This window comes from Xenopus tropicalis, chromosome 3 (assembly GCF_000004195.4).
Source record: "Xenopus tropicalis strain Nigerian chromosome 3, UCB_Xtro_10.0, whole genome shotgun sequence".
Taxonomy (NCBI): Eukaryota; Metazoa; Chordata; class Amphibia; order Anura; family Pipidae; genus Xenopus; species Xenopus tropicalis.
This window is the reverse complement of record NC_030679.2, coordinates 31,341,425-31,353,781: the sequence shown is the minus strand read 5'-3', so window position 1 is coordinate 31,353,781 and position 12,357 is coordinate 31,341,425. Positions and strand designations below refer to the sequence as shown.

General features: G+C 39.2%; 1 protein-coding gene across 2 annotated transcripts in view; it reads right to left on the bottom strand.

The window, feature by feature from the left end:
* Positions 1 to 12,357, bottom strand: part of gfpt2 (glutamine-fructose-6-phosphate transaminase 2) — a 42,134-nt gene that overhangs the window by 12,794 nt on the left and 16,983 nt on the right. For both annotated transcript variants that reach the window (XM_012959120.2, NM_001017335.2), the window contains 8 exon segments: positions 10,463 to 10,583; positions 9,436 to 9,599; positions 9,062 to 9,157; positions 8,237 to 8,334; positions 6,934 to 7,054; positions 1,761 to 1,918; positions 1,509 to 1,623; positions 63 to 190 (listed from right to left, as the gene is read on the bottom strand). In XM_012959120.2, the coding sequence (XP_012814574.1) occupies positions 63 to 190; positions 1,509 to 1,623; positions 1,761 to 1,918; positions 6,934 to 7,054; positions 8,237 to 8,334; positions 9,062 to 9,157; positions 9,436 to 9,599; positions 10,463 to 10,583 (1,001 nt within the window).

Here is a 12,357-nt window from a genome sequence, read left to right as displayed (position 1 = left end):
AAGAAAAATCCCAGTAAGCAAAACAGTATTGAGTATAGCTATACTATACGGAAGATACTTACAAGTGCTCCTTCCAAACATGTTGCGTAATTGTAACCTCGCCCCATGACTAAGAGAGATCTTTGATTGTAGAGTTCATGAGCTATATCTTGAATTTGTTCATCTAACGCTAAAACATCTTTAATCATTCCTAAACAAAAAAGATTAGAATTAAAATGCCGTACAAATGTAAAAGATTTATCACATTTCAAAAAACAGCTTAAGCAGAAAGCTGTTTCTATCACAGATGGTGTTTTTCATAATTCTATATTTCAGTCTTTTTCTAGAATAAGGAACATACGAACTCCTTAAAGACAGTGCTCTGGGTGGAATCCAGTCTTCGACACAAGCTTTGTTAGTCAGTAGAGCTAACTATTGTGCCACCATCTTGCCAGTATTTATCATTGCAGAAGATGTTTTAATATACATATTAATTGAACAACAAATATTGGTTGATACTAATGCAGCATCTTCCCCAGTGTTGGTCAGCTCGCCTTTTCCTTTTTAACCCAAATTAACTATGTAATAGTAGGCCTCTGGTACCCAATGTTCCTGCTGGTGCCATTGAGGGCTCTTTGCCAATATTGGAGGAACATCACTGTTTCTGGTGGTTGCAAACAATTTTGGCTTGTGCTGCGGGATACCAACGTGCACCTGAGCTATTATGGTGCATAAACACTGTTTACATTAAATCACTTTACTATTAGTAGTGAAAGGAGTAGTGACAGGTAGACAGGAGTTTTTAGCCCCCTATTTACTCCACTGGATGGCAGTAGCAGTCAAAAGTACCGTTACTGTACATGGATGAAGCATTTTTCCCCAGCTCTAAAAACCTTTAGAAAATATGTACTTAGTAACAGTATTAAATCACACCCATTGTCTGGAAATATGCCATAGGATAGGCAGGTATGGCATCTGTTATCTGGAACCCATTGTCCAGAAAACTCTGGTCCATCTCCCACAAAATTAATTTTAATCCAATAATTCTAATTTTTAAAAATAATTTCCTTTTTAATAAAAAGAAAACAGTACCTTGTACTTGATCCGAACTAAGGTTTAATAATCCTTATTGGAGGCAAACCAATCCTATTAGGTTTATTTAATGTTTAAATGATTTTTATTAGATTTAAGCTACAGAGATCCAAGTTAAGGTAAGACCCCTTATCTGAAAAACCCCATCATTCTGAATAATTGGTCACATGCCTGTATATATATATATATATAGAAACCTACCATGCAAAAATTCCAAAAATACAACATTGCCATTTCTGATAGTGTCCCTTTCAACCCGTCTTAATAGTGCTAGGCTACTTACTGCCAAAATACACAGTATGGAGTAGATCCATACTGATGGCAAAACATTTCTGTTGCATTTTCTTTAAGTAGACCTAAGGCACAGTAATCCATATTGCAAAAAGACCCTCCCCCATTTACTGTATAATATATCCCATACTTCTATACCAACTTACTAGGTAAGGACTTAAGGCTCTTTATGATTTCCATTCTCCTTTCTTGCATTGAAATGCGGTCCTCAGACATCATTAGGCCAAACATTACTAATGCTACAAACTGACTTGTGTAAGCCTAGGATAATGGGATAAAAGACAAAAGAATACTTGTAATTATGTGGTAGTTATCTTTTTTAATGAAATAATTTTACTCAAACATATTTTGTATACGCAGACAATCTATAAAGCTGAGCCCCATTAAGCCTACGGTACCTTTGTGCTGGCCACGCCAATCTCAGGGCCAGCATTAATATGCACTCCACAGTCAGTGTCTCTTGATATTGAACTACCAACTGTGTTTGTAACCCCACAGGTTAAGGCACCACGCTCTTTGCAATATCTTAACGCCATGAGAGTATCAGCTGTTTCTCCTGTAAAAAAGAAATAAGAATGATATATGTAACCCTTTCTTGGCTGTAACAAGCCAACAGCACGGCTAGATAGGTCTAGAGCATGGGGTACACGTGACTCAGTCCTTCAGGATGGGCCTTCGCTATGTGGAAGTAACCAAACGGAGCTATGGTGTAGTGAAACTACAACCCACTGTAGCTGTGTGCAGTGCAGAATAACAAATGGGCGCCAGAAGGTTCTTGCAGTTTAACAGTAGAACTGGTTTATTTTCAGCAACAAGCAACTTGCAGGGTTATGCAATATACTCACACCTCAGTTAGCATAGCAGTTTCTCTGAGGACAGCACAGAGAGGGTGCACACCCACTCCTCCCAACTCCCCTTGAGCCTGGGCAGGATCAGTGCCACCGGTTCAGTTGCTCACTCTGTGGAACAGTCAGCTGGATACCACACTCCTCAGGCCCCACGGCAACTTTGGATCAGGGTTCAAACTACCTGCCTCCTAGGTCTAAACCGGGGCCCTACACTAAGGCAAAAATGCCTGTCTGGAAGGGTACTCCCACAGCTACTTTCCTCTGAGCCAAACTGCTCGTGCTCTCTTCCCTCACTATTTCACTTTCCTAGAAAGTGCTCCACAAAACTTGCTATCTAACTGGTCCTCATTCACGGGGTCCCTGTCCCCGACTTCACCAGAGTGGCTGACACACTCTGGGGCACATGGCTTTACTGGGGGCCTAGTTCCTCTGCCTCCAGCACAGTGCTGCTTCCCTTGAGAACACAGGCAGCCAAAGAGACAGACCCACCCCCTGCTAAGCACTATATCAGAGTGCCAAGGGAGTGGTCTCCCTGTTAACCAATAATCACACATATGAACTCAAAACTGATACATGGGTCTTTGCCCAGTAACAGCACAAAACCAGGAAGCTGCAGGGTTTAAAGCCATAGGGACTAGTTAACCCTATGGATCCCTACATATATATATATACAGTGGAGGAAATAATTATTTGACCCCTCACTGATTTTGTAAGTTTGTCCAATGACAAAGAAATGAAAAGTCTCAGAACAGTATCATTTCAATGGTAGGTTTATTTTAACAGTGGCAGATAGCACATCAAAAGGAAAATCGAAAAAATAACTTTAAATAAAAGATAGCAACTGATTTGCATTTCATTGAGTGAAATAAGTTTTTGAACCCCTACCAACCATTAAGAGTTCTGGCTCCCACAGAGTGGTTAGACACTTCTACTCAATTAGTCAACCTCATTAAGGACACCTGTCTTAACTAGTCACCTGTATAAAAGACACCTGTCCACAGAATCAATCAAGCAGACTCCAAACTCTCCAACATGGGAAAGACCAAAGAGCTGTCCAAGGATGTCAGAGACAAAATTGTAGACCTGCACAAGGCTGGAATGGGCTACAAAACCATTAGCAAGAAGCTGGGAGAGAAGGTGACAACTGTTGGTGCGATTGTTCGAAAATGGAAGGAGCACAAAATGACCATCAATCGACCTCGCTCTGGGGCTCCACGCAAGATCTCACCTCGTGGGGTGTCAATGATTCTGAGAAAGGTGAAAAAGCATCCTAGAACTACACAGGAGGAGTTAGTTAATGACCTCAATTTAGCAGGGACCACAGTCACCAAGAAAACCATTGGAAACACATTACACCGCAATGGATTAAAATCCTGCAGGGCTCACAAGGTCCCCCTGCTCAAGAAGGCACATGTGCAGGCCCGTCTGAAGTTTGCCAATGAACACCTGAATGATTCTGTGAGTGACTGGGAGAAGGTGCTGTGGTCTGATGAGACCAAAATAGAGCTCTTTGGCATTAACTCAACTTGCTGTGTTTGGAGGAAGAAAAATGCTGCCTATGACCCCCAAAACACCGTCCCCACCGTCAAGCATGGTGGTGGAAACATTTTGCTTTGGGGGTGTTTTTCTGCTAAGGGCACAGGACAACTTATTCGCATTAACGGGAAAATGGACGGAGCCATGTATCGTGAAATCCTGAACGACAACCTCCTTCCCTCTGCCAGGAAACTGAAAATGGGTCGTGGATGAGTGTTCCAGCACGACAATGACCCAAAACATACAGCAAAGGCAACAAAGGAGTGGCTCAAGAAGAAGCACATTAAGGTCATGGAGTGGCCTAGTCAGTCTCCGGACCTTAATCCAATAGAAAACCTATGGAGGGAGCTCAAGCTCAGAGTTGCACAGAGACAGCCTCGAAACCTTAGGGATTTAGAGATGATCTGCAAAGAGGAGTGGACCAACATTCCTCCTAAAATGTGCGCAAACTTGGTCATCAATTACAAGAAACGTTTGACCTCTGTGCTTGCAAACAAGGGTTTTTCCACTAAGTATTAAGTCTTTTTTTGTTAGAGGGTTCAAAAACTTATTTCACTCAATGAAATGCAAATCAGTTGCTATCTTTTATTTAAAGTAATTTTTTCGATTTTCCTTTTGATGTGCTATCTGCCACTGTTAAAATAAACCTACCATTGAAATGATACTGTTCTGAGACTTTTCATTTCTTTGTCATTGGACAAACTTACAAAATCAGTGAGGGGTCAAATAATTATTTCCTCCACTGTATATGTAGGGACCCATAGGGTTAAGCTCCCTATGGTGTTATCCCCTATATTTTCCTTATCTGTGCTGTTATAGGGCAGAGCCCTCTACAAAGTGGAAGGAAGGACATCGAGCACACTTCGGACACAAGGAATCCGTTAAAAATTCTGTACTTTATTTCATCATGTTTAAAAACAAAAGTGTGCCTGACGCGTTTCGTGCGAAACGCGTCAGGCACACTTTTGTTTTTAAACATGATGAAATAAAGTACAGAATTTTTAACGGATTCCTTGTGTCCGAAGTGTGCTCGATGTCCTTCCTTCCACTTTGAAGTTATTCCTCCTCAGCTGCGGGTTCGGGGCTGTGAGCACCCGGACCATTGCCGGACTTTGGTGAGCATGCTGTTTCTCAGACTTTAAACTACATAAGAGATAGACTCTAAAACTTGAGCGGCAGGCCCGGGGTTTAAACACCCAGGCCTCATCGAACCACGTGGTACTTATAGTTTGTTAGTTTATTATACCTTTTTCATTTTTTCATTTATTTGTTCATTACTTATTTATATTGTTTCTGAGGAATTTTTGTTTCGCTTTAGGGTTTCCCTTAGAGCGATCCTTTTTCTTTTCTTCAGAGCCCTCTACACTCAGATTACAGTTATTAGGCTACCCCCTATAGGTTTAGCCCAGGTTGACCACTCCCCTTGGCAGACTATATAGTGTCTTGCACAAGGGAGTGTCTTCCTCTTTGGCTGTTGTTGTCCTAAGGCTGCATGTCACTGAGCCTGAGGCAATTAGGCCCCAGTAAGGAGAACCTGCCAATTTGTAAGTCGGGGACAGGGCCCCGTGAATGAGATAAAGCCAGCACAGTCAGTCATATGTAATAGCACCCTCTAGGAGTGGTGAGCATAGTCAGATTATTTAGTAAGGGCAGCACTAGCCCCATCAAAGGAGACTGTAAGGGTTTAGTCTAACCCAGGCTTTGTATGCCTTGCTGTAGGGACCACAGTTAAGACGCAGGATTTAGGCAGTTCCTCACCCTGAACCATAGTTGGCTGGAGGGGATCCGTTCCAGTAAAGGGCATCCATTCCTGGCATACAGCTAATACTCTGCATATCCTCCAATTGGGCTACACTGTTTCCTTAAGTGTCACATCTGCTGCTGTTCTCTGTGACCAAGTTCTATACTGCTGTGACTGTGAGTATATACCCTGCTGCACTATTCCATATGTGCCTTGTCCAATAAAGTATTATCCAGTTAACTGCAAGAGCTCCTGGCGTCCTATCACTTATTATATTGCACAACACCAGTGTAGGTTGTAGTTCACCAACACCATATAGCCCCTGACATAGCTCCCATATAGCGGAGGCCCATCCTGGGAAAGGGGGTTGCTGTAACACGTGCTCTATTGTCCAACTAGCCTGGTATGATACCCCTATTAAGCCAAACAAGTGTTACATATATATATATATATATATATATATAAAACAATCATTAAAACATAAATTCATATAAAGCTTTAACCACTGATAGAGTGCTGAATATATATGTATTTCATGTTCTCAGACTGGCTACAGTTACATTACTAAGAGTATTTTTTAAACTCAGTCACTCTTTACTGCTGAGCTGCAAGTGATATCACTCTCCTACTTTTCTCCCCCAACAGCCAATCAGCAAACCAATGGGAAGGTAGCAAGATAGCAGCTCCCTGATTACTGTATTGCTAAAAATCCTCCCATGCCCCCACTTAGTGATGGATTTCAGAATAGGAAAAAATCCAAGTCCAGCTCATGACTTCTCCAGTTACACTCAGTAGAAGAAACAATAGGTTATCTAATGGTGTAGTGCTGGCTCCTCCTGAAATCTCAGACTCAGGCACAATGCACTAAGATGGCTGCCTGCTCAACCAATATTACAGCAAAAATATATAAGTTATGACAGAATATTTTTAAGATCTCATTTACTAAATGGGGAAGGTGCACAATACTCACAATGCACTATTATTTGCAAGATCCACTTCTTTTTATGTATCTAAAGTATCTATTGACCCTCTCAGTCCTTTTACACATAAGGGCTTATTTATGAATGCAAGTGCACAAATAGAGGAAAGACTGTGCATGTATTGACCCTATTTATTGAGGGTTCTTGAATTTAAAAAACACTTCTTACAAGTTTGCATTGTTCTGATATTTTGGCCCTATTGAAGCAAGGGAATGCTGGAGCTACTGCCACCCTGAATATGGCAGTTATTCCAAGGATTTCACAGCAGGCCACATCAATACATGCAACAAACTTGTAGAGCCAGTTAACAAATGGTTGCTTTCACAATTACATTTGTTAATTGGAGTTAATTTTGTTGACATATTGATGCAGTTGCAGTGATTTGTGAGCACTGAGCACTGGGAAACTGTGATTGTATCCAATGCATTATTTGAGAATCCACTCACTATCAGCCGACTTAACATACCTGATTGGCTTATAAAGAAGCACACATCATCTCTAAAAACTGGAGTGTTTCTGTCCAAGAAGTCACTTGCCAGTTCGACCATCACAGGCAACTCTGTAAGTTCTTCAAGCACTTGACGGGTCTAGTTACACAAAACACAAAAGGTGTTACACCCTACATCTTATACCTTGGTCAGGATACTTTATTAATAACACAGTCAGTAATACCAGCAACGTAACTACAGGGCACCGGATCCCCCCACAAAAAAAAATCTTTGGAGGCACAAACTGCAATCCTTACCCTGCCTCTCCCCTGCTCCTCCCCTGCAGGAAAACAGCCGGGGAGGGGGGATTCTCTTCAGCAGGGTTGCCAACTTGAGGCCCCTAGGCCACATATGGTCCTCCAATGGTTTTTTTTGGCCCCAGTCTGCTTAGAGAAATATAGACTAAACTATATGACATCATCATGTTCATTTAACCCGGTGCTCCAACATGCTGTATGAGATATAATTTGTCAACAACTTGTAATAAGTTGGACAGCACTGCTCTACAGCTATAGAGAACGGAAACCCCGTGATCCCATTCTCCAGTGTGTGCCAGTCTTTGTGCCAAGCAGCTTTGGGGAAATGCAAATGAAGTGATTTTTATTTCTGATAGATTAGACCTGGAGTTAAAGCCTTGTTCTTGCAATGATTTCTAATAGAAGAGGACCCAATGGGGAGCTAGATGGCGTCTGTCAGTCCTGCTGCTCAACTAAGCCTTAGGCTCACTCTGCCTTTCTCTGTTCACTCACTTTATTATTTTATTATTAACATTTATTTATAAAGCGCCAACATATTCCGCATCGCTGTACAATAAGTGGGTTTCATACATTGGACATACAGAGTAACATATAAAGCAATCAATAACCAATACAAGAGGTGAAGAGAGCCCTGCCCAAAAGAGCTTACAATCTACAATCTACTTTCTTTAGTTTCTTAATGACTTCTTTTTGCAAACTATTAGCTATGCTTTCCTCCATTTCATCTGGTTCTTCTCATATAGAATTGAGTAATGGCATTGCTATAGACATACAAGGCAAATGGTTGGGTGAGCAGGAGGGCCCACTGACACCTGGGCCCACCGGGAGTTTTCCTGGTATCCTGGTGGGCCAGTCCGACACTGAAAAGGAGCATTGGCTTATCTCCTGCTTCAGCCAGGTATTTCTACCCATTCTGAAACTATGTAGATGTAATAACTTGGGTCACATTTTGTCATATAATAAATTCTTTAAATGAGAAAAAGATATTACATTTTTGAAAAAAATTGTGATGGAAGCAACTTACAGCAACAGCAGCATGATAGCTGGTTCCGCAGCCAATTAGGATCAGTCTTCGGCATCTTTTAAATTCCTTCATGTGATCTTGTAGGCCTCCCAGTAAGACTTTGGCAAAATAAATGTTGATTTTTAGTGAACTATCTGCATATTAATTTTGTACTTTTACAGGTGAATTCATGTAAAAGGAACATACAGCATCTATGCCAAGTATATTGAATTCCTATATGCTCTAACAAGTTGCATTCAAATATGTACTGTATTATCGAAAAAAATGTACCATAACATGGGCTGCAGGTTTTCTCTACCTCAACAGCAACTCTACCTGATATTATAATTATCTGGCCGCAGACCCTTCACTATTAGTTAAATACAAGTGTTCCAAACTTGCTCTAAGCCACCCAACACATCAAACCAAAATTCAAATTTTAAAACAGTCTCAATAAGCATTCGCTCACCCATTTACGAAGTAGGTCCAGGTGCCTTGCCCTGGACCCTTCACTCAGGGTCTTTCTTCATAAAAAAATCACATAAATCACAGTTTTTCATGGTTTTTCATGGACACTCATCCCACTGATCCAATGCAGCACCTCAGACCCATAGCAAAGTGAGACTCAGCCAATTTTATGCCATTTTTACACGGCGAAGCCTTGCAATGTGTGGCAAATTTTCTTGCCGTTTTTTACACAGCATAATAAATATGCCCCTTAGTCATACGAGTTGTGTCTCATCAACCCAAAGCTTTGATTATGTGATATATATACAGTATAATAATAAAAACTCAATTGTCATAAAATTCAAGCTAAATAACAACGATGACAATAATATAACAAACCTGTATTGGTCTCATAATTGATTCTCCCTCTCATGGTATTAACAACTGATTCTGGCTGCTCAAATATTTCCTTTTGCATAAAAGCACTGAAGTTACCTGTATATAAGAATAGAAGAGAATGTAGTGAAAACAAAACACAAGGCCAGACTGTGCTGAGAAACCTAAAGGCAGGTATCCATTTAATGTTAGGATTTCTCAAGCTACCAAATATTGACCACATCTTATTGACCAAATATTGACCACATTATGCTTATTTTTTGCAGATGCAGCTTGTTGCAACTGTGTGCCATTAGTATATTAGTTATGATTTGTCCCGGGCACCCCAGGCCAAATAAAGGGAGGCCTATTGGGAAGGGTTCATAGGGGCTTCCAACCTTTCATTATCTGCTGTAACTCCATTTGCAGGGTTTGGATAGCACGTGAGGATTCATCCCCCATTGAACGTTTAATGCGGTGGATGGAAAGTTTCCCCTCTGCAACATATGCCACGTCATCATCTTCCAGAAACACAACTCTGTTAGTGTGTTCGATTATTGCACTGTGAAAATGAAACAATTTGTATTATTTATTACATTTCAGTAATAACAACAGCAAATAAAGGTATGGCTTCTCTTATCTGAAAAACCCAATATCCAGCAATCTCTAAATACAGGAAGGCCATATGCCATAGAGTCTTTTTTAAGCAAATGATTCACATTTTTCAAAAATTATTTCTTTTTTTTCTTTCTTTGTAGTAATAAACCAGTGCCTTGTACTTGATGGTAACTAAGCTGTCTGAATCAATATTGGCGGCAAAACAATCCTATTGGGTTTATTTAAGGTTTAATATTTTTTAGTAGACTTAATGGGTAGTGATCTAAATTAAAGGTACCAAACATTCTGTATAATAATCTGTAATACATTTAAGCAATTCATGGGAGGTTTTTAGATATAATATAAGATATAATATGTGGTCATATAACTCCAGGACTATTTTTCAATCAGTCCTGGGGACTGGGGTTTTTGGGATAAAGGTTCCCTTGCTAATTTGGATCTCCATACTGTGTCTGCTAAAAATCATTTAAATATAAAAACCCAACAGGATTGTTTTGCCACCAATATGCGGCTTAGTTACGATCAAGTACAAGGTACTGTTTTATTACTACAGAGAAAAAGGAACATTTAAAAAATTAGTAAAGCTCTTCTTTTTTCTTATTCTTTTTTTTAAACCTCTGAAAAACAAAACGTGTGTGACATTGGCCTAACGCTGGCAATGAATGATTATTCCCGACTGAGAATGAGAAGGAAATGCATTTTTTTAGAATTCATTCATTAAAAACACAAATGCATAAAGCAGAGGGATGGACTAGCGCAGCGACTGTAGAGGGATCAAAGCATTTATTCAAAAATGCATTCAATTACCTTGCGTCTGATGCAAAGAAATATTCAACTGACTTTTCATTTCCCATTGGGTATAGGCAAGTTGAACTATCAATTCTTTTTGTCCTGGGCATATTTGTTCTGTTGTCAGTGTTGTTGCTGCCTATATAATGAGAAAAATATATAGTCATAAAGTGTATTATACAGTTGAAAATACATGCAAACTTCCCCAGTTATTTATATATACAAATACAGTGACATACTTATACAAGCACATATAAGTAGAAATATTATATATATAATATATAACGGATTAATAAAGATTTTTGGTTCTTTTTTAAAGTCCCTGTGTGTGCGGCACTCTGTTCTTCATATATATAAATATATATCATAATATAAGGAGGGCACACTCCAAAAGACAAAAAAATGCCTGGGTGCTGCATGAGGAGTTCAATGGTACAGGTATGGGATCCCTTATCTGGAAACTCATTATCCAGAAAGCTCCAAATTACGGAAAGCCTGTCTCCCATAGACTCCATTTTAATCAAATAATACAGAATTTTAAAACTGATTTCCTTTTTTTCTGTAGTAATAAAACAGTAACTTGTAATTGATCCCAACTAAGATATAATGAATCCTTATTGGATGCAAAACAAGCCTATTGGGTTTAATTAATGTTTTATTGATTTTTTAGTAGACTTAAGGTATTGAGATCCAAATTACGGAAAGACCCCTTATCCGGAATACCCTTGGTCCCAAGCATTCTGGATAACGGGTCCTATACCTGTATAGGCAACAAAGGACTCAGCACAGGACTTGATAAAAAACCCAAATCATTCTTTAATGTGCAAGAGCAACGATTTGGTCGCAAAAGGTTCAAGTTGCGTCACCCTCCCCCACCCAGAGTGTGCAAGGCAAATAATAAGTTAAATGGCAAAAAATGGCAAAAAACAAGAAAATAATAGTATTGGACACTATGAGGCATCATAGAGTCCTTGGTTGCCTATACACACACACACACATATATCTATATATACTGTACATATTTATACACAGACACACATATCTATATATACATCTATACACACACACATTTGGTCCTAAGTGACACAGGACCACAGTACAGGTATGGGACTCATTATCCAGAATGTTCGGGACCTGGAGTTTTCCACCTTTTACCTTAAGTCTGCTAAAAAAAATTATTTTAACTGTAATTAAACCCAGTAGGATTGTTTTGGCTTCAATAAGGATTAATTATACTGTATCTTAGTTGGGATCAAGTACGGGGTACTGTTATTACAGAGAAAAAGGAAATCATTTTTAAAATTTGGAAATATTTGCTTATAATTGGGTCTTTGGGAGATGGCCTTTCCGTAATTCGGAACTTTCTGGGTAATGGGTTTCCAGATAAGGGGTCCGACACCTGTACCAACAATTCTGATTCTGCAAATGATTATATATATATATATATATATATATATATATATATATATATATATATATATAGCAATAAATATTCCGTGACTGGCACACCCAGAAAAAAATTCTTTTAAACAATATGTCTACAATCAACTTATGACGATTTTAAAGGGTGTGCCGGTCACAGAATATTTATTGCTGAATACTCAAAATTTGGCTGTGCAGCCCGCAAGGTTACAAGCTTTTGAGTGCAGACACTATAAAGATTGTGATATATATATATACAGCTATTAGAATCGTAACTGCCTACTGCACAAGGGTGGCCTATTTTAAGCTATCACTACTTTGTAGAATATTATTTAATATATAATATTTAATTCATATTTTTTTATTATTTAACTAGAACTAACAGTGAAAATAAGGAATTAATAGGGAAGCAATCCCAATGCTTTTAATTGTTTCATTTTGAATAACATGAACGTATGCAGTCTATAAAATATCTACATTTGTAATGAGCA